This window comes from Schistocerca gregaria, chromosome 3, assembly GCF_023897955.1.
Source record: "Schistocerca gregaria isolate iqSchGreg1 chromosome 3, iqSchGreg1.2, whole genome shotgun sequence".
In the NCBI taxonomy this organism is placed as follows: domain Eukaryota; kingdom Metazoa; phylum Arthropoda; class Insecta; order Orthoptera; family Acrididae; genus Schistocerca; species Schistocerca gregaria.
Window position 1 is genome coordinate 738,600,426 of NC_064922.1, and position 23,776 is coordinate 738,624,201.

The 23,776-nt window shown below is 43.3% G+C and overlaps 1 protein-coding gene across 7 annotated transcripts in view; it reads right to left on the reverse strand.

The window, feature by feature from the left end:
• The window catches only part of LOC126353810 (protein pigeon), a 479,712-nt gene that overhangs the window by 299,105 nt on the left and 156,831 nt on the right, over window positions 1-23,776 (reverse strand). For 5 of the 7 annotated variants that reach the window (XM_050002911.1, XM_050002909.1, XM_050002912.1 and 2 more), the window contains exon 4: window positions 19,594-19,824. In XM_050002911.1, coding sequence (XP_049858868.1) covers window positions 19,594-19,824 — 231 coding nt within the window. The remainder of the gene's footprint in view (window positions 1-19,593; window positions 19,825-23,776) is intronic. The other 2 variants (XM_050002914.1, XM_050002910.1) reach the window with 1 other exon arrangement.

Consider the following 23,776-nt stretch of genomic DNA (forward strand, 5'->3'; position numbering starts at 1 on the left):
CAGGTAAACCTTCCTTCCTTTTTTATATTCCTATTTACTTCCATGTTCAGGGATGCTGCAACAGCCTTATGATCACTGATTCCCTGTTCTGCACATACAGAGTCGAAAGGTTCAGGTCTCTTTGTTATCAGTAGGTCCAAGATGTTATCTCCACGAGTCGGTTCTCTGTTTAATTGCTCGAGGTAATTTTTGCATAGTGCATTCAGCGTATTTTGAGAGGGATCGCATGTCAATACAGATGCGACAGCCATGGGTGGCTGGGCTGTATGGAAGGGGCTTCTTGGTATGGAACAGGTGGCAGCTGTCGAAGTGGAGGTATTGCTGGTGGTTGGTAGATTTTATACGGGCAGAAGAACTAAGGTTCTGGAGTAATTTGGAATGGGTGTCCTCACCCTCGATTCACTCACGAAGATGTCATCAATGAGTCTGAACAAGGCGAGTGGTTTGGGATTCTGGGTGTTTATGAAGGATTCCTCCAGACAGCCCATAAATATGTTGGCATAGGATAGTGCCCATAGCCACATTCCAGCTTTGTTTTTAGGTAATGACTTCAAATGAGAAGTAATTTTGGGTGAGGTTTTATTGGTCATAGAACTAGGAAGGAGGTCATCAGCTTGGAACCTGTTGGGCATTGGGAAAGGTAGCGTTCAATAGTGTAAGGCCATGGGCATTAGCAATGTTACTGTAAAGGGAGAAGGCATCAATAGTAATGAGCAGGGCACTGTGTGGTAAAAGAAAAGGAACTGTGGGGAGTCGGTGGAGAAAATGGTTGGTATCTTTTATATAAGATGGTAGGTTGCTCATAACAAACTGAAGGTCTTGGTCTTTGAGAGCTCGCCACCCACATGACATCCTTCACTTCAATGAGTGCTTCACAGCCTCTGCCATCTGGATCCTTCCTACCCACTCCAGCTTTTCTGAATTGCACAGCCAGGAACTCTCCAAGCCCTTTCCCTGTCCCCATTCCTGCACTACACAGCCCTCATTTCACCAATGCACCCAATCTTTGTACTTCTTATCTTTTCCATTACCCCACCTCCGCCATCCATCTAACCTACTGGCTACACCTAGCTGCCCTACTATCCACCTCGTCTCTGCATGCTCCCAGCAGCACTTTAAAATCTCCCACCCCTCTCCTGCTATCCCTGCCACTCCCCACCCAGCCTCCTCCTTACCCTGTTGTCTCACCCACAATGCGCTGCTGCTCGCAGTCTGCCTGCATCTGCCAGAGACTGTGGTTGTGTGTGTGTGGTGTGTGTGTGTGTGTGTGTGTGTGTGTGTGTGTGTGTGGTCTATTTTCACAAAGGCCTCATTGGTCAAAAGCTAATTTTGCACAGTCTCTTTGTTGTACCTCTGGAACTCAGAATCTCTCTTATATGGTGAGTTGCATTAAGTTTTTTAATGAAGAATGGAATGAGTACTGCACCAGATTTGAAATGTAGATTGATGCTTTTGGTAAATCTACTATGAGCAAGACAAGAGTTTATGAGTCATTTTAATGTTATAAAGAGAGTTGAGAAGATGTTGAAGATGATTACCACCTCAGGTACTCTAGCACAACAAGTGGAAGAAGAAAAGAAAATGGTTCTCGAAAATCATCCAATAACCACCAGAGAGGTTGATGATGATGTTGGCATATCCTTTGGCTTATACCAATCAATTTTTTCAGCTGTTTTGGGCACGAAATGTCTATCAGCAAAGTTTTCTCCAAAACAGTTGAATTTCAACCAAACATTACAAGGTGTAGATATCGCTCAAGAATCGCTGGATGAGGTCAAAAATGATCCAGAGTTTCTAAAAAAGTTGTAACTGGTGACAAAACATGGGTGTACAGGTATGATGTCGAAACTGTGGCCCAATCATAGCACTGGAAACTACCTGAAGAGTAAAGACCACACAAAATTCGAAAAGTTGATCACATGTGATGGTTCTTCTCATTGTTTTCTTCAATTACAATGGGATAGTGTACTACGAATTCCTGCCTTACGATTGTGCAGTCAATAAGGAATACTACCTGGTAGTTATGTGCTGTTTCCATGAAGCAATGCACTTATTTACAAGCATTGTTACTGGAGCAAAGCTGCACAGAGAAAAATCAGAACCATTTTAACATCAATTATTGTGTGATCAAATGTTCTATATAAATAAATGTCATGATGAAGTGCATACAAATAACAGAATTGGCTTCATTCTGATTCATATAGATAGTGGCTTATTTTTTGTCTTGTTCATAAGTGTGTGCGATAATCAATCAACCAATTCAAAATACATGACAGAAAATTAAAATGGTTTTAAATTGAGCGGAATATTTCACCATTCATTTATCATCTACACCCTAATAAGGAAGATAACATTAATGAATGACAGAAGTTACATATTTTTGCAACTAATAGGTTTTTGTGAAAGATGAATTTATAAACTGAACTCATATCATGTATTACCATAATGCAACTCACACATGACCACAGCCTCTGGCTGCCACCCATTACCATAATGCAACTCACACATGACCAAAGCCTCTGGCTGCCACACTGTGGTCATGTGTGCCCAAGTTGCATTTGCATGACTTTGTGTGTGTGTGTGTGTGTGTGGGGGGGGGGGGGGGGGTGAGTGTGTGTGTTTTTGTCTAATTCCGAAGAAGGGCTTTTTGGCTGAAAGCTTACTTGTTTGACAATCTTCTTGCTGTGGCTATCTGCAACTCAGCATCTCCACTATACACTGAGTAGTAATCTAACCTTTTCACAATACTGTCTTTATGTCATCCTGGATTTTCCATTGTTTGATACAGTACCACAATATTTTTTAATCAACAAGACACAGATATTAAATGTTCTTGGTGCACTTGTCATCTGAATTCTAATAATCCAAGATTTTAGAAAATATTCACCATTTGTCAGTACAGCATCAGACTGCTAATGAAGAAATGGAATCACACAAATGTAATTCATGTATTACTGGCCACTGCAATCAGATGTTACACTGGTACCAATGGTAAAATACCACTCGCAACGTCTTTGTTTCCATCCTGTTCTGTAGATATGAACATAATTCAATGCAGTCTCTCTGTGTCAAGAGACCCACAGCATAGCACCGCTGAGTTTGTGTCACACACCCCTCTTAAATTTTTGACACACATTTCTAATTTTCAAAGACTCTTTGATAAGTCCTAGCAGTTTGAAATGTGGGCTGGAATCTAGGAGGTGTGTTTTTTAAGTAAGATCCGTTTTGTTGTGGACACTAGTAGTTCGCGCGCATACTGCAATGAGCGTGTGCGTCATGTACCGAAAAGTCTCGGGAACAACTGTGCTCAGTTTCAGCTCTGTAGGTAACCTGTACGGTTCTGTTCTGTGCTTTCAAAATGTTTCAGACTATCAACTTGCTCGCCGCGTGTCACGTTCACTCAGTGATATGATTTTTGTCAGCAAGGAACCTGTCTGCAGCAGAAATTCATTGACATATTTGCCAAGTGTACAGTGGTATTGTCATGAGTGAAAAAGTGCGTAAGTGGGTACAAGAATTCAAAGATGGCTCTGACAACGTCCATGAGGAGGGCAGTCCCAGTCGCCCTTCTTTGATTACAGACAATTTGGTGGCTTCAGTTGAAGCAAGGATTCGTGAGAACAGGCACTTCAAAGTAACAGGTCTCCCAAATGAATTTCCTGACATGTCGAGATCAGTGCTTTACAACCTGAACACCTAAAGTTTAGGAAACTGTGCTCCTGTTGGGTCCCGAAACTCCTAAAAGAAGACCACAAAAACCAAAGTTTGAGTGTGCGATGAAGTTCTTGACTCATTATCATGAAGGTGGTGATGGCTTCTTGAGTCAGATTGTAACTGGAGATGAAACATGGGTTTTGCGTATCACACCCAAATCGAAGCAACAGAGCATGAAATGGACACACACACACACACACACACACACACACACACACACACACACACACACACACACACACACACTCGCCTGTAAAGGTGAAGGCCAAACGTAATCTGTTCCAGTGTAAAATCATGGCATCAGTGTTTTGGGATAGGTATGGTGTTTTGTTGGTCAACTTCATACAACGAGAAACCATTATCAATGCAGAAGCATACTACCAAACCCTGAGAAAGCTATGCAGAGTGATTCAAAACAAAAGACACGGCATGCTGACAAAGGAAATCGTCCTCCATGACAATGCAAGACCTCACACTGCAAAAATGGTTCAAATGGCTCTGAGCACTATGGGACTTAACAGCTGAGGTCATCAGTCCCCTAGAACTTAGAACTACTTAAACCTAACTAAGCTAAGGACATCACACACATCCATGCCCGAGGCAGGATTCGAACCTGCGACCGTAGCAGTCGCGCGGTTCCGGACTGCGCGCCTAGAACCGCGAGACCACTGAGGCCGGCACCTCACACTGCAGGTCAGACCCACAATTTATTGGACGGTTTGGCTGGGAAGTTTCAGACCACCCATCCTACAGTCCTGATCTTGCGCTGAGTGATTACCATCTGTTCCTCCAACTCAAACAACACCCCACTGGCAACCATTACAATGATGATGATGATGATGATGATGATGATGATGACGGGAAAACGGCAGTGAACTCTTGGTTATCAGAGCAAGCAGCAACCTTTTGTGAAGAGGGTATTTTAAATTGGATGAGAGGTATGTGTTTCAACAAAGTTGGCAACTATGTTGAAAAATAGAGTGAAGTATGTAGTTTCTTAAATATACTTTTTTGAAAGAATGTTTTGTTGTGTACTTATGTGCAAATGGACCTTACTTAAAAAACACGTCTCGTTTGTTTGCACAGACAAGATTCTGTGCTTATTTGCAAGGCTCTGATTGGCAACACCAGAATTTCCTATAGATCTGTACCTGACATGTTGCTAGCATTCAGTACAGTGCATAGAAAGGGTCTGAATTGACTGCTCTATATCGGTACAGCAACATTTCCATGGAATACCATAAACGCTTGGACACTGAGGCCACAGCTATCCTTCCCAGAACACATCTCTTTGTTTTCTTAGATGACTAAAAGATGGCCTACTGAGTGAGGTGGCACAGTGGAACACTGGACTGGTATTCAATAGGACAGTGGTTGAAACCCATTTTTGGCCGGCCTGATTTAGGAATTCATGATATTGCTAAACTGGTTACAGTGAGAGCCAGGACAGTTTCTTTAAAGAGGCATGGTCAATTTCCTTCCCCAGTCTGAGCCGGTACTCTATTTCTAATTATATTATCGCAGATGGGATGTTAACCACTAACCTTCCTTGCTTTTAATCTAAAATCTTTTTAAGATCTGACTAATTTTACTTCATGTTGATCTACAGGGGGGGGGGGGGGGGGTGTAATGATCTTGTAACATTTGATTAGATTAAGGTTGTACTTTCCAAAGAGAAATCACTCAGTTTCAAGTGTTCCCATGTGGAAGTTTCTTTCTATTTTATTTAAATCAATAAAGATCGTTTGAGAAAAACAGAAATTCTAATTATTTTTTGTTTACCCCTTGTATATCAGCTATGCTGTAATAACTGTACAGCGTTATACACTCCTGGAAATTGAAATAAGAACATCATGAATTCATTGTCCCATGAAGGGGAAACTTTACTGACACATTCCTGGCGTCAGATACATCACATGATCACACTGACAGAACCACAGGCACATAGACACAGGCAACAGAGCATGCACAATGTCGGCACTAGTACAGTGTATATCCACCTTTCGCAGCAATGCAGGCTGCTATTCTCCCATGGAGACGATCATAGAGATGCTGGCTGTAGTCCTGTGGAACGGCTTGCCATGCCATTTCCACCTGGCGCCTCAGTTGGACCAGCGTTCGTGCTGGACGTGCAGACCGCGTGAGACGACGCTTCATCCAGTCCCAAACATGCTCAATGGGGGACAGATCCGGAGATCTTGCTGGCCAGGGTAGTTGACTTACACCTTCTAGAGCACGTTGGGTGGCACGGGATACACGCGGACGTCATTGCCCTGTTGGAACAGCAAGTTCCCTTGCCGGTCTAGGAATGGTAGAACGATGGGTTCGATGACGGTTTGGATGTACCGTGCACTATTCAGTGTCCCCTCGACGATCACCAGAGGTGTACGGCCAGTGTAGGAGATCGCTGCCCACACCATGATGCCGGGTGTTGGCCCTGTGTGCCTCAGTCGTATGCAGTCCTGATTGTGGCGCTCACCTGCACGGCGCCAAACACGCATACGACCATCATTGGCACGAAGGCAGAAGCGACTCTCATTGCTGAAGACGACACGTCTCCATTCGTCCCTCCATTCACGCCTGTCGTGACACCACTGGAGGCGGGCTGCACGATGTTGGGGCGTCAGCGGAAGACGGCCTAATGGTGTGCGGGGCCGTAGCCCAGCTTCATGGAGACGGTTGCGAATGGTCCTCGCCGATACCCCAGGAGCAACAGTGTCCCTAATTTGCTGGGAAGTGGCGGTGTGGTCCCCTACGGCACTGCGTAGGATCCTGCGGTCTTGGCGTGCATCCGTGCGTCGCTGTGGTCCGGTCCCAGGTCGACGGGCACGTGCACCTTCCGCCCACCACTGGCGACAACATCGATGTACTGTGGGGACCACACGCCCCACGTGTTGAGCAATTCAGCGGTACGTCCACCCGGCCTCCCGCATGCCCACTATACGCCCTCGCTCAAAGTCCGTCAACTGCACATACGGTTCACGACCATGCTGTCGCGGCATGCTACCAGTGTTAAAGACTGCAATGGAGCTCCGTATGCCACGGCAAACTGGCTGACACTGACAGCGGCGGTGCACAAATGCTGCGCAGCTAGCGCCATTTGACGGCCAACACCGCGGTTCCTGGTGTGTCCGCTGTGCCGTGCGTGTGATCATTGCTTGTACAGCCCTCTCGCAGTGTCCGGAGCAAGTATGGTGGGTCTGACACACCGGTGTCAATGTGTTCTTTTTTCCATTTCCAGGAGTGTATGTGGGCATGACAAGTAACCAACTGTCTACTCATATGAATGACCAATGCCAAAATGTAGCAATCGACAAACCTTATCACATAGCAGCTGAACGTGTTGCACACCCCAGCACAAATGATTTCAACAGCTACTTCATAATGCTAGTCATCAGGATACTCCCATCCAGCACTAGTTCCACTGAACTACACATAGGGAAATTCCCCCCCCCCCCCACCCCTCTCTCTCCCCCGCCCCCTCCCCTCCCCTCCCTCCACCTTCATTTCAACTTCTATCCCTTCTCTCTCTCCTACCTTTCTCCCTCTTCATTTTAACCTTTCTCTCCTCATTCCCTTCAGTTCCACCCCTCTTCCTACATCTCTATTTGCTGTACCCTCTGTCCTTTTTTTGTCTTGTTGTGTGGACGTGGACTCAGATTTCCAGAGAACTGCCACTTTCCCACTATCCTCTCCTCGCATCCTGCCCTACCACTATCCTCACCTCCATCAGCTCAGGCAACTGCTTTTATTAATCGAGTATTACTCATCAGTCTTGCCATGGTCATGGGAGGGCACGTTTGGGAGTCTGTGAGACTGTATGTGTATTTTAGTTGGTGCTTGAAAGTTAGAGTTAATTCTGACTTTTTTTGTCACGTTTCTGTGCTACATGCATTGATCCACTAAAGATAAGTGGTTACCTTTATGTAATGATCCATCCAGGAAGTAACATAATAATTATAAGCTGGTGGTACAGTTATTCTCACACACATTAGCACAGCTCTTGTTTGGTATTGGGATCATCACATCCATCTTATTATAGTTTGAGGTTATTCTGTATGTCTATATATTTTGCATACCAGATGACAAAGTTTTGTCAAGGTTGGTTCTCCCTAGGACCTTAATAACTCTACAGGAATGTCATCTAATCCAGGTGACTTCCTTCAATTGATGTCTTCCAGTGTTATGTCACATTTTTCTCAATGAATCACATAATCATTTCATCTTCATCCACTTCCTCTTCTTTTTCTATAATACTAGTGAACTAAGCAATAGTTCATAATTGCAAAATATGTATGGGAATTCGATGTATGTCCATACATCCTTCTCCTACCTGTCTGTCTTCTGCTCTTCCTTCTTTTTATCTCCTTCTCTCCCCACTGTTTCTCCCCTCCTCCTTCCCCTCTCTCTGTCCATATCCCAACCTCTTCCCTTCTCTCGTCTTTCTGTCCATTTCCTCCTTCTATCTCACTATCTATGTCAATTTTCCAGCCCCCGTCTCTGTCCATTTCTTCTCTCCACCCCTATCAATGAGCTTAATCATCATTCATTGTTACTGTGAATAAAACCTTGATTGGTAATTGAAGTTGCTTAAAATAAATAGGTAAGTCAGATGGAATCATTGGTTTATGTGGTATGAGACATCACACCTGCTACTGGACATGTGAAGATAATAACATCAATGACAGTATTTCACATAGTTTTAATCTACAAAAAATCTGGATTACAAAGTTTCAGAAAATTTGTTTCAAACAATTCATACTCCATACAGTATTCCAGTCATCACCTGATATGCCATAAATACAACTTTCCTATTAAAACTGATTGTGAGAAAGGAAACAAAACAACACATAGTTATTGATAGAAAACCTGTAATTACTGTTTAAAAAATCCATCTGAACATTTATCAGAGCATAGTGTACAAATTTTATGCAAACCATTGAAGAACCAGTTGAGATTTTTTTATAATAACTTTTCCTCTTTGTATATTATTACATATAGATTTGTAAGCCACATATATATTAAAAATATATAGACTATATCCATACAAACATTAGTTAGTATATTATTAAAAATTTGAAATAAATTGATCAAGAATTTTTTTAGATTTTTGGTAACAACATTAAACACTGACTTGTCTTTATACAGTAGTACAGGTTTTAAATAAATATTTATATACCATATATATTTAAAGAATATGTTGCCTGAGTCTGTCCAAATGTTTGTCAATTATGTAAAAATCTGAAGTAAATTGGTCAAGAACTTTTTAAGATTTTTGCTAACAACACTGCCCCTTTTTATATGAACATTTATTAGAGTATCATGTAAAAATTTGAAGTAAATTGGTCAAGAATTTTGAGATTATTGGCAAAACATTCAACACTGATTTATCTGTCCAAAGGTTTATTAGAGCACCATGTAAAAGTTTGGAATGTATCTTCAACAAAAACTTTTCACTCTGCAGCAGACTAAAACTGTGTATCAGAGGTCTCAAACCTGGGACCATAGCCTCATCATTCTTTTTCGTATGCAAGGCAAACAACAATGTCTGCTTGGACTACTATGGTGGTGTGTGTCCTTTTGTCTGTCACGACTATGATAATCTGTTCACTGTGCTGTTCTGGTAGTTTACCTGCATTCCCATTTTCTTTTTCATAATTAGACCTTATTCCTACATTAGTCCTATCTGATTTTGCATTGAGACTGAAACACAACAAAGTGGAGTTAATTCACTTGCTATCATTCTATTTCTCTAAAATAACCAAATTTTTTCCTCTTCTTTTATATGAACACATTTATAGACACTAGTTCATAGGCAGAGTGTACCTAAAAAATGCCACAATACCGTTCCACATAATTTTAGTATCCATGTGATAATTTACAGTTGGCTAATTATATTTTTGCTTAGGACCAAATTCATTAAAAGAAATTGGTAGCTGAAATTGTTACAATAGCTTGTCAGAAAGTCCTTATTTCATCCTTTCTAATAACCTATTTCAGTTTTCAAAACTCTAATTAACTTGACTGGCCACACTCAAATTTACTTTTCCAATTTGAGCCATTTTGCTTGTTAAGGTTCCAGAGTTTGACATTATCTTCTTGTTTTGTGAACTACATAACACACACATCATTAAATTAGCCACTAATTAAGAATTTGTATAAATTAGCAAAATTTTGAACACGGCAGCTTTACATGTAAATAGCAAAAATAAAAAAAAAGGAAACTCCACCTTAAAACTTTCTCATAACCCACAACTACTTCTCATTTGAAGAGAACGTATATAAATAGATCTGAGGTACAGACGTAGGCACCCGCAAGGTACCCTCCAATGTCAACCTTTTTATGGAGCATCTAGAGGAGACTTGACCTACCCTCCCAAAACATGAAACCCCAGTGTGGTTCAGGTTCATTGATGATATATTCATGATCTCAACTTGGGGCTAAGACACCCTATCTTTGTTCCTTCACAACCTCAACACCTTGTCTCCCATCTGCTTCATGTGGTTACCCTCAGACCAGTGTGCCAAATTCCTACATGTTGACTTCCTCTCTGATGGCTCCATCCACACCTCTGTCAACATCAAACTCATCAACCACCAACAGTACCTGCATTTTGATAGCTGTTGTCCTTCCCACACCAAAAAATCCCTCCCATATGGCCTGGCTACATGGGGATGGCATATCTGCGGTGACAAAAACTCCCTTTCTCAGTACGCTGAGGGTCTCACCAAGACCTTCACAGACAGAAACTATCCCAGCAAACAGATCTCATATACCATTTCCCCTCACACCCCAAATCCTCCCATCACCCCCAAGAACCAGCCACAAAAGTGTGCCCCCTTAATCACCCGGTACCATCCTGAAGTGGAAAAACTTAACCACATCCTTCACCAAGGCACTGATTACCTGTCACCATGCCCTGAAATGAGGGCCATTCTACCTAAAGTAGTGTTTCATCGCCCACCCAACCTCCAAACATCCTAGTCCATCCCTATGACACTCCCAATCCCAACCCCTTGCCACAAGGATCATATCCCTGCGGAACACCCAGGAGCAAACCTGCCCAATTCACCCACCCAGAACTTCCTATTCCAGTCCTGCCACAGGGACCGGGCCACGTATGAAAGCGGCCATGTCATTTGCCAGCTCTGCTGCAATTATTGCAAAGCTTTTTATATTGGTATGACTACTAACCTGCAGTCCACCAGGATGATTGGCACCGCCAAATGTGGCCAAGAGCAAAGTAGGCCACCCTGTGGCACAATATGCAGCTGAACATAATACACATGATTTCAATGGCTATTTCAGTACCCGGGCCATCTGGATCCTTCCCTCAAACAACAGGTTTTCCGAAATATGCAGATGGGAGTTACCCCCCACAACCTCCTGATGCTGTGCCTGGTGGCAGTCTAGTCCCTGCACACTCCACCAGATAGCACTCATCTCTCTCTAACCCGGACACTACTATCCCCTCTCCTTCCCCACCCCATCCAGATTGCTGCTTTGCATACCATATAATGTTGCACCTGGCGTGTGTGTGTGTGTGTGTGTGTGTGTGTGTGTGTGTGTGTGTGTGTGTGTTGCTGATAAAGGCTGTGGCCAAACGCCCTGTGAGTGTCTTTTACTTGTGCCTGTCTGTAACTTGACATTGTTACATGTAAATAGGTAATCCACCACAGAGGCTTCCAGTGTGCGGATCACACTTTTCTAACCAGTTATCTTTAGGTTAAAGCAAATCAGTGCTGGAACCTATGGATGATCTACACTAGTAACTTTTCAGCATGTAGTTTTATAAAACAACTATCCTCTACCCCATGGCTTCCTTCGCATACGTGTGCGAAACGTATACCAAACACACCTCCACCTCCCCTCTCTGTATCTATCTCTTCCTCTTTCTATCTTTCTGTCCACCTCATCCTCCAACCACAATCTATCTCCACCTCCTCACTCTCTGTCTCTTCATTTCCTCGTTTCCCTCTCTTTGCCCATTTCCTCCACCCCTGCTCTATAACCATCTCTTCCTTCCCCCTACCACTGATCATATCCTCACCCTCACCTATCCCCCTCTCTCATCATCACAGCCTTCCACTACTCCTTTTTCACTTGCCTAATGCATCTCCCCCTCCTCATCACCTCTCTCTGTCCATTTCCTCCTTCCCCTTGCTCTGTCTATCCCCTTCTTTATGAATCTCAACCTGTTCCCAGCCATGCTCATCAGCATGTGTAGCCCCTGCACTGCAGTTCTGTAAAGAAGTCCAATATTATTCCCAGAACACACCTGGCTACACATCAGGGGCTTGAAAAGGATTTATTTACCACTAATGTACAGCCCGCCACGCAAAGCAGGTCGATAAAGCAGACTCATACTACTCTAACACAACATGCCTGTCACCCCTGACACACAGACTGCCCTGCAAAGTAGGTTGATTTGGCAGGCCATACTGTTCCCACCCAACATGCCTGTTGTGCTGGGCAGCCTACACACCAAGGGCTGGATAAATACATTTTTGCCCTTATCTGCACTCCTATTGCAGCTTGAAGGTTATAAGCCCCACAGTATTGATACCCGTGATGTGAGACCTGCTGTGTCTGTACCAAATTTGGTTGAATCAATCCAAGAGCTTTGGAGGAGATCCTGGACATACACACATACAGTCTGCTTTTTATATGGAACAGAGACATAATCTCTGAGATCATAACATATCAGTATGCAACTCTATAAATACTACTCCCTCCCACAAACCTTCAGTCCACGGTTGGCCCTGGACTCGCATTCGGGAGGACGACGGTTCAATCCCGCGTCCGGCTGTCCTGATTTAGGTTTTCTGTGATTTCCCTAAATCGCTCCAGGCAAATGCCAGGATGGTTCCTTTGAAAGGGCATGGCCAACTTCCTTCCCCATCCTTCCCTAATCTGATGAGACCGATGACCTCGCTGTCTGGTGTCCTTCCCCAAACAACCCAACCCAACCCATGGTTGGCAGTCACTGTAATAAAATCATGCAGCAAATTGTATTTTTTCTTTGTGTCAGCTTACACCCGGAAACGAATCAGGTAGCATCTCTATGTTGGTTTTGTGCTGTTGATTAAAATCTCATTCTTATTAAAATATTTCCACAAGGGTGGGAGTAAAACAAATGAGATGCACAAACCAAAGCTAGAAGAAAGGAAAAACCACAAGAATGACAGAATGGCAACAAACATTAAAATTGACAAAACTGGACAAGATAACCACAGAGAGATGCAAAAAACACGAGAGCAGATGACCATGGCTGGTAGACCACGAGAATAAAAAGGATAAGCCAGCCACTCTCTGACACATTAAAACAAGCAGCCTACAAGCAGTATGGTGGAGAACACAAAGGGATAAAGGACATGTGCTGAAACTTCAATCGAATGATAAAACCCACCTTCACATATAAAACATAAAACTAGATTAGCTCATGAGGTGTGGTCAGATAAAATTAAAGGTAACAAGTCGAGTAACTGAAGGTTCTGTCACAGGGCAGTTCAAGGACAGCTCAACAAGATACGTACCACTGTCAGCCGGGTGCCGCACCGACAATGAGGTGGGTCATTATAGCACATCACAGCACATCACCCAAAGAATGGCCAATGTGGAGCAGGCAGAGAACCACTGAGTCCCTGCGAGAGCCCTACATGGATGTCTTCCATACAACAATAGTCTCTTTAACAGCACGCAGTTTGTTGTGTGTACTGACATTATGCCATTCTGTCTCCCAAAGCCAAAAAACCTTGTGGTGTAATACTGAACATGTGGTGTCACTGCCAGACACCACACTTGCTAGGTGGTAGCCTTTAAATCGGCCGCGGTCCAGTAGTATACGTCGGACCAGCGTGTCATCACTATCAGTGATTGCAGACCGAGCGCCGCCACACGGCAGGTCTAGAGAGACTTCCTAGCACTCGCCCCAGTTGTACAGCCGACTTTGCTAGCGATGGTTCACTGACTTCTACGCTCTCATTTGCCAAGACGATAGTTAGCATAGCCTTCAGCTACGTTATTTGCTACGACCTAGCAAGGCGCCAGTATCCGTACTATTGATATTGTGAATCATGTACCATAAAGAGCGACGTTCTCCATTAATGGATTAAAGTTAAGTATTCCACCAGCTATGTCCGTTTTTTTTTTTTTTTTTTTTTTTTTTTTTTTTTTCAATTCTAATTCCCTTGTCATGTTCCAGACCTCACGCCAGCCTGCGTGAACTAAAACGCGTGCATTTCGTTCTCCTTCATTAACACGGTTGGCTCTCCCGCCAACCACAACAGAACATAGGTCAGTTTCAGAGATGCCGATCTCCAGAAGTGGTCTCTGTGTAGCCTGTTTAGCCAGCCTGTTGGCAAGTTTGTTGCCTGGGATACCAATGTGACCTGGTGCCCAGAGAAACACCACTGAACGACTGGACTGGTCCAGGGCATGGATGGACTCCTGGCTGGTTGCTACCAAAGGATGAGGAGGGTAGCACTAGATAATAGCTTGTAGGCTGCTCAAGGAGTCAGTAAACAGAAGAAATGACTCCCCAGGGTGTAAACGGATGCACTCAAGAGCACAAGATGTAGCCACCAGCTCTGCAGTGAAAAGATCGCATCCATCAGGCAAGGAATGCTCTTCAATATGGCCCCTGCGAACAGAGGCGAAGCCAACGTGGCCATCCGGCGACGAGCCGTCGGTGTAAACCACCTCAGAGCTCTGGAAAAAGTCAAGAGTCGAGAGGGAGTGAGAGCGAAGAGCCGCAGGATTAGCTGAGTCCTTAGGGCCATGCAAAAGGTCCAAAGAAAGCTGCGGCCTAGGTGTACACTGTAGAGGCATATGTGAATGGACTTTGAGTATAGGTGGTAAAGGGAAGGACTCCAGCTCACACATGAGCGATCGGATTCGAACCACAACCGTAAGCCCTGACCTGGGCTGCCAATGTGGGAGATGAACCGCCACGGCTGGGAAAAGGAGACAGTAATTCGGATGTTCAGGAGAGCTATGAATGTGTGCAACATAACAGTTAAGCATGTCTGATCTTCATGGGAGGAACACTAGCCTCCACCAGTACGCTGATTACAGGACTCGTCGTAAAAGCTGCTGTCGCTAGTCGAACTATGCAGTGGTGCACTGGGTCACATAACTACAATGCTGAGGGTGGCGCTGAACCATAAACAAGACTCCCATAGTCAAGGCAGGATTGAACAAGGGCTCTGCAGAGTTGCAGCAGGGTAGAATGATCTGCACCCCAGTTGGTTTTGTTCAGGCAGTGGAGGGCATTGAGGAGCTGTCAGCACTTCCGCTTAAGCTGATGAAGGTGAGGAAGCCCAAGCATCAAAAACTAGTCCTAAGAAATGATGTGTCTACACTACCATGAGTGGATCATCATTAAGGTAAAGTTCTGGCTCCTGATGAATGGTACAATGTCGACGGAAGTGCATGACACATGACTTTGCAGGTGAAAACTGGAAGCCGTAGTCTAGAGCCCATGACTGTGCCTTGTGGATAGCTCTCTGTAGGCGCTGCTCAACAACACCAGTACTGGATCAGCAGTACGAAACGCATAAGTCATTTGCATACAGAGAAGGTGAGATGGACAGCCCAGCAGCTGCTGCTAGACTGTAAATGACCACTAAAAATAGACACTCAATACAGAGCCCTACAGGACCCCATTCTCCTGGATATGAGAGGGGGAGAGGATTATGGGAGGCATCAACTTCGACACAGAAAGTACAGAGTGACAGGAAAGTTAGATACAAACCGGGAGTGAGCCTCGGAGACCCCACCCATATAACGTGCCAATGATATGAGCCCAGCACGTCATGTCATAAGCTTTTCATAAACCAAAAAAGATGGCAACCACGTGTTGGCATCTGGAAAAAGCTGTTCAGATGGCAGATCCAAGGGACACAAGATTATCAATGGTAGAGCGACCCTGGCGGAAACCGCCCCGGCACGGAGCCAGTAGGCCACATGACTCCAGGACCCAACCCAACTGCTGACACACCATATGTTCCAGCAGCTTACAAAGAATGTTGTTGAGGCTGATGGCCCGATAGCTATCCACATCAAGAGGGTTTTTGCCAGGTTTGAGCACTGGTACAATGGTGCCCTCCCACTAGTGTGATGGAAAGATGCCATCACACCGAATCCAGTTGAAGATGATGAGGAGATGTCGCTTGTAGTCAGACGAGAGATGTTTAATCATCTGACTGTGGATCCGATCTGGCCTAGTCGCTGTGTCAGGGCAATGTGCAAGGGCACTGAGGAGCTCTCACTCTGTAAATGGGGTTTTGTAGGATTCACTGTGGAGTGTAGAGAACGAGAGGACTGTCGTTTCCATCCGCCGTTTGAGGATGCGGAAGGCTGGGGGGGATGGGGGGGGGGGGGGGTAAAGTCTCTGATACAGAGACTTGAGCATAGTGCTCAGCAAAATGCTTGGCAATCACGTTTGTGTCGGTAGATAACATGCCATTGATGTTAATGCCAGGGATATCTGTTGGGACCTGGTACCCAAAAACACATCTGATCTTAGTCCAAACTTGGGAAGGTGACATATGGCACCCAATAATCGTGATGTACCTCTCCCAATACTTCTGTTACCGTCTTTTTACAAGCTGAGGAATGCAGTCACAGAGCCATTTCAAAGCTATTAGGTAGTCGAGGGAAGGGTGCTGCTTTTGTCACTGTAGAGCGTTTTCTGCTGCAGAAACAATCATTGTAGTGACTTGTTCAACCTCCACATCAACGGCACCATGTGGGGGAGATTCACCGACTGAGTATTTATATCCATTCCCATTGCGGATGAGACATGAGTGAGATCCAGGTCCTCAGGGGACACTAAAATCTCCACGTGATCTTCAGCTGCAGAATTGGTAGGGAGTGGCGGTGTTGAGGCTGCCAGAGGGTCCTGTTTCCTAGCAGTCTTCTTGTTGGATTGCTTGCCCTCATGTTTATCTTTAGGAGCTTGCCAAGAGGACTTCTCCAAAGTAGGTTCAGGCACGGAGTAAGACTGTGAAGCTCTTCATTTAGCAGCTTTTGGGTCCTTTAGCCACTGGCGAGTGTTGGCCATGGTATTAGGGAAGACCTTGCGAGAGAGAGAGTCCCAAGGGACACCTTCCGCATGAAAGGGGCTGGAGGAAGCTGTTGCTTCTCTGGCTAGGGGGAGGGGACTGACGGCCCCTGCATTGGAGGGGGTATTTCTCCTGCAGTAGATACTTTGGGAGCAGTTAAGAAATATTTGCAACCTATCACAAAGGGGTAGGGCCCACTGTTCATGGCACAGAGTATGGAACCACTAGCACGTGGGGCGGCGATGGTGAAGCAGCTGCAGCATATGTCGACTTCAAGCGAGTGGGGCATAATCTTTCAAATTTATGTTTAGCCACTTGGTAAGTCAACTGGTCCAGGGTCTTGTACTCCATGATTTTCTACTCCTTTTGGAGTACTGAGCTGTCTGGCAAGCAGGGAGAGTGGTGTTCTCCACAGTTGAAACAAGTGGGAGGAGGCGCACATGAAGTCTCTGGGTGAAGTGGACATCCACAGTCTCGACATGTGGTGCTGGAAGCGCAATGGGAAGACATGTGCCCAAATTTCCAGCACTTAAAGCATTACATATGAGGAGGGATGTATGGTTTAATGTCACAGTGGTAAACCATCACCTTAACCTTTTCAGGCAATTAATCACCCTCAAACGCCAAGATGAAGGCACCGGTAGCAACCCAGTTGTCTCTGGGTCCCCTGTAAACATGCTGGATGAAATGAACACCCCTTCATTCTAAATTGGCGTGGAGCTGATCGTCAGACTACAATAGGAGATTGCAATGGAAAATAATCCCCAGACCATGTGAGGCTTTTATAGGGAGTGACGGAACCAGGAACATCATCCCACTTGTCACAGGCAAGTAACACCCAGGATTGGGATGGGGATGCTGGCTGAATCAAGACTGCGCAGTTTCCCATCTTGGACAGCGCTGTCACTTCTCCAAACTTATCCTGAAGGTGTTCAACAAAAAACTGAGGCTTCCTAAGGGAGAAAGGAGTCCCCAACAGTTGTGCTACAGACTAAAAACTGAGGTGAATATGGCTCTCTTCTTTCTGTAGCCCTACTTTTCTCCCATGGTGTAGCGAGGGAGGGAAACGATTTGGGGTCAAACCTGACGGCATTGTATTTGATCTTGCCCTTCTTACAGACTGCTGATGCCATATGGTCAGCAGCAAGGGATGAATTAGTCCGCTTCATTATGAGCCATCCGTCCTGATGCCACCCACTCCAACCGGGGCCCTCCCCACGGGTGCCACCCAGCCACAGCAAAGGCCACCTGGCTTGATGGCCATTGTCAGGAGTCCCAATGCCCCAGAAAGATAGGCACCTACTCCTTGGCATATGTGGGAAGTTTACAACTCAGGCATCTGCAGTGTGATTCCTGTGTTGTCAGGTGGCTACCACCAAATGGGTACATGACAGCTCCACCACAATGGACTGTCTACCGTACTGGATATTGGGTGCAGAGAAATCCAAAGTTGTCATGGGGGTGAAAGAGGACAGGAGACAACGGAAGAAGATGACATACCCTGGAAAGTGTCCTCGCTCAAATAGTTGAATTGCAGTTGGAGATGTAAAGCCATGACCTCAAGAGATTCAGGAGATCGAAGCTAAGGGCACATTGGATAACTCATGCACCACGTAAGGCATCCTTCCCCATATGGCTCGCACTTCTGTAGAATTTTGAAAGTGGCAGGTCAAACCATAGAATGGGACCTGAATTTACAGTGCTGAAAAGTGTGAGACTCCTTTTAGTCACCTCGTACGACAGGCATGAATACCTCGGGCCTATCCTAACCCCCGGGGACCCACAGGGGGGTGGTTTGTGTGATAACACTATATAAGTCACAATATTATTGAGTGATGGCCCCTAGTAAAAACACTGACATCTCTAGGAAACTTTGTTCCCAACAATTACACAAGTAAGAACTATGTAATAAGTCCATGTGCAGCAATCACCATACTCAGTCACTTGTTAATCACCATGTAATCTTTCCTCTTAGTGAACTTTTGTAGCAAAAATCATTTTACAAGTAACTTCCATTCCAATTGTAATTTTGTGTCAATATTGTGGACAACTGTTTATTTCTGTCAATGATCAGAAAGTTGACTGTGTTCAATGACTGCGGTATCAAAAACCAACCCTGTGATATTTGGCCGTCAGATTTGAAAAATTCTGTTACTGTCATACTGTTTCATAAGTTACTGAGAGTATCTGTTTGTGAGTAATATTCAATGTAAGATATGAGGTTGGTCAGCATGTTGCTATCAGTGATAATAAATGGAAACATGTCAAATTAATTAAATACTGCGTTGAGTACATTATTTGAGAATCTGCCATAAACCTAAATTTTAGCAATACAACGCATAGCCGTCAATGAACTATGACTGTAACCACTGTAGAGTTTAAAAAAAAATGTTGAGTTGACAACAGTTTTACTTTAATCCTGAAAGAAGAATAAAAAGAAGAAGAAGAAGAAACTGTGCTATTTGATAGTAATATTTCCAGTTCTGAACTTTCTTCACACTAGTGTACATTTGCAGTGCAAAAGTGAAAGTTATTTGGAAATTCATAACAGAAAATGCACACCTGAAAATGAAATGTTTGAATATGGGAACATAACTATCATATTATGATGAATGTTGGGAAAATCTACATGCATTTCCGAAAAGTAATGCAATGTGAAGAACATAAATCCTCTTTAATAAAATCAACAAAATAATTATGTAACCTTAGCTTTAGAAAGCACTATCTCACAATAAATCACATCAGATTATAATTTCATTTGATTTTTTGTTATAAACTTAAGAGTAATTTGCAACAGAAGGCAAAACTTACAATCCTGATGGATAAGCATCAGTAGTTTTTCAGGTGCTGTGGCTCCCTTTTTTCGATATAAAAACTGTACCATTGTCTGATGAGTATCTTCTCTGCCTATTGCTTTTGGATAGCGTTCTTCATCCTCTGAAATTTCCACAAGGAATGGTTCATATAGTTCTGAAACCTCATTTCCACCATCTGGTTCAGCAATATCAACAGATGCAGGAACTTTCTTTTTTATGACATAACCTGAATCAAAGAAAATATACATTTTTAAAGTAATATAGTTGGATTATTTTACCAATATCGGGGTATCTAATAATGTACTACAGATTCTAAAATGAAGGAGAACTGACAAGTATGTAGAGCAGGTAAAGTAGGGAATTAGTACAAATAGTTAGAACAGGCTATATCTATGTGCTGCTTAGCTAGAGGTAATTCACAGATGGGGTCATTCAAATTTATCTGTAAAATTAGCTAGTTAGATACATTTTCATGCAGCACCCACAAGGCACAGCTGTGAGCCACTAAGAAACTGACTTTTCACTAATATAAATCACGAGAGTCAGAAGAACATGTTTATCTTTTAAATAACATGGAATAATTAAGGTAAAACAAGTCTTTAATTTTTAAATTATAAAATTTTTCTATCACTTAATGCCAATGTTTGGCAAAGAGATATGGTATGATCTTCTAGTCAGCTTGAAGTATCAAGCCAGGCTTAAGTGTAAAGAACAAGAAAATCAGTTGCGCCAACTTTCTTACATGGCCGCTGAGCAATTCCACAGATCCCCTCCCTACCCCTCTTGCTCTCTCTTTCTCTGTTTATCCAAGTATAAAACGACCCCCTTTCTTCAAGAGGCTCCTTGACAAAAACCATCTGACTAATCAAAATTAGAAACTGTTTATTGACATATAATATCTACCTAAAAATGTTAATGGTATACATTTTCTTAACTTATGCCACTGATTGGCTACATTTTGATAATACAAGGAGAAATAAAATAAACAAAAACAAATTGTTTACATTAATTTTTAGCTTTACTTTCTGTTTTGATTACTATGTAAGTCAGGCATTTGTGATATCACTACTTTTAATCATCATCATTGTAATAGCACAGCTGAAACTACTGCAGCTGAAATTAACAGCAATGAAATTTATTATCTCGGCTATCACAAATACTGGGCTGTTTCTTCTGAAAATATTGTGATTTCCAAGAGGGAGGTAAGGGTGGGACATAATAGTGTGTGTCAATGGAATTTTTAATCTTGGTTGTCACAAATGTTTGGCCGTTTCTTTCGAATATGTTACAATTTCTGAGGTCATGGCCACTGTGGTACCTGAGAACACAGCTGTTTTGTATGTAATACAAAGTGGATTTTGCATCTACTTTTATGGTAATGTGATAATATTACTTTGTCTCTTGCTTCCACACACAGTCTGTCCATTGCTTGCTCAGTAGATTTGTAGAACCAGCAATGGACACACAACGTTTCCTCCACATCATATCTCATGTTGAGTGTTGACAACACTGTTGCACAAAATATATATGTGTACCACTGGCCCCTACCTAGACTTTTACCATCTCCTGCACAAATGTACACTACTGCAGAGTTTTGCCCAATCTTAAAGTCAGTGCAATTCCAATTACAAATGGATTCATGGAAAATACAGTAAAACATGACAGATACTTTAAAATAACTAAAGTATGCAGTGTGCATTCCCATGGCTGGCAGCATGATGAAATTTACTTTCTGTTCACCATTCCCCTCCTCACATTTGTTCTAGTTCTCAGCCAAGCTGACTTCACTGTCATTGTATATGCTGGAAGACACCTACATTAATCTATTACGCAAAGTAAAAATATTGACCTTAGCAACAATAGTTTAAAATACACTCATGCTCATAAATTAAGGATAATGCTGATACATGGTGAAACAACACTCTGGTAGGCGGTCTGCAGGTTTAAATCACCTTGAGGTATGACTATGCAGTGCATTCGACTTGCAGTCATAGCATGGTGGCACTGGCAGCAGTCCACGTATGCAGAGGTGTCTTGGTTCATGTCAGAGTACGGTGCAGTGAGTAAGTGTGCAGACATTTTCAGACGATCTAATGTTGACTGTGTGTTGAAAATGGCTCAAAGAACTTGTATTGATGACGTTATGAGAGGTAGAATACTAGGGCGACTGGAGGCTGGTCAAACACAGCAGGTTATAGCACGGGCCCTCCGTGTGCCACAAAGCGTGATCTCAAGATTATCGCAATGATTCCAGCAGACAGGAAACGTGTCCAGGCGCTACAGTACAGGATGACCACAGTGTACAACACCACAAGAAGACCAATTTCTCACCATCAATGCCTGAAGACAGACACGGAGTACTGCAAGTAGCCTTGCTCAGGACTTTACCGCAGCCACTGGAACAATTATCTCCAGACACACAGTCTACAGACAACTGAACAGACATGGTTTATTCGCCCAGAGACCTGCGAGATGCATTCCACTGACCCCTGGTCACAGGAGAGCCCATAAAGCCTGGTGTCAAGAACACAGTATATGGTCATTGGAACAGTGGTCCCAGGTTATGTTCACGAGCAAGTCCAGGTATAGTCTAAACAGTGATTCTGACCGGGTTTTCATCTAGCGTGAACCAGGAACCAGATACCAACCCCTTAATGTCCTTGAAAGGGACCTGTATGGAGGTCGTGGTTTGATGGTGTGAGGTGGGATTATGATTGGTGCATGTAGACCCGTGCATGTCTTTGACAGAGGAACTGTAACAGGTCAGGTGTATCGGGACGTCATTTTGCACCAGTATGACTGCCTTTTAAGGGGTGCAGTGGGTCCAACCTAACTCCTGATGGATGATAATGCACAGTCCCACCAAGCTGCCATCATGGTGAAACAGAATATATCAGGCAAATGGAGTGGCCTGCCTGTTCTCCAGACCTAAACCCCATTAAGCACGTCTGGGATGCTCTCGCTCAATGTATCGCTGCACGTCTTCAAACCCCTATGACACTTCAGGAGCTCCGACAGTCCCTGGTGCAAGAATGGGAGGCTATACCCAGCAGGTGCTCGACCACCTGATCCAGAGTATGCCAACCCATTGTGCAGCCTGTGGACATGTGCATGGTGATTATATCCTGTATTGATGTCAGTGTACATGCACATGAAACAGTGGCGTTTTGTAGCATATGTGTTTCGGGATGGTTTTCTCAACTTATTACCAATACCGTGGACTTTGTAACATTACAGGACATATTGGGACATATTGAAGTATTCGATACTGTAGACTTTTAGGGGATGTCGATACAGATATGCAAAATGTAAAGGGAAACTTTGGTGATGTTTAAATATTGTACTGTGTCAATATTAGGACATTTTGCACAGAAAGAACAAAAATAGAATTAATGTAAATATATATTAGTGTTAGTAACCTATTTTCATTCAATTTTGTAATTATATTTCATTTTGTAAAAGAAAGACTCACTGTTTGCTGTAGCTCTGATTAATTGTATAAATTATCAGTTTTGAGCTAAATTATTTCGTATAATATGGACAAGATACTTTTAAAAACTCACCAGCTAAAGAGAAAGTCTGTAAATGAACGTTTAATGCACACTTCTGGAACTTTCTATGGAGAAATTCTGTATTATGATCGCAAAAATACGAAAGCTTGTGAAAGCTGTTTCATGGCCTAGTTTCGAAAGACGATTTGTGTCAAGAAATGTTGCTGGAAGGATTTATTTACGTTTTGAAACACGATTTGGATCATTTTGCATATAAGTGGTTGTTCTAGAATCAGATGTCAAGATATTTCTGGAAACATCGGTACAAATCTGGTGAAGGTTATCCAGAAGCTGGTACAAAAATGTTATAAAATCTATTTGGAAATTATGCTTGTAAGAATTTATATATACTGATCCTTTTACTTACTTTAATCTGTACTAAAATTCTGTAATGTCTAATTTAGTTTTAAGTCATGAATTGCTATCCTATTGTAAACAAAACATTGTTAAAGACTCTCATTGTTTGGAAAGATATTAATACACCTAGGAGTTGTCAGTTGCCAGTTCGGATATGCAGTGCGGTTAGCTCGGAGAGTCAGTTGTTGAGTCTGTGAAGTCTGTCAGTTCTGTTTGTAAATAAACGTCTGTAATGAAGAATTACTTGTTGTCGTCAATATGAACTCAAGA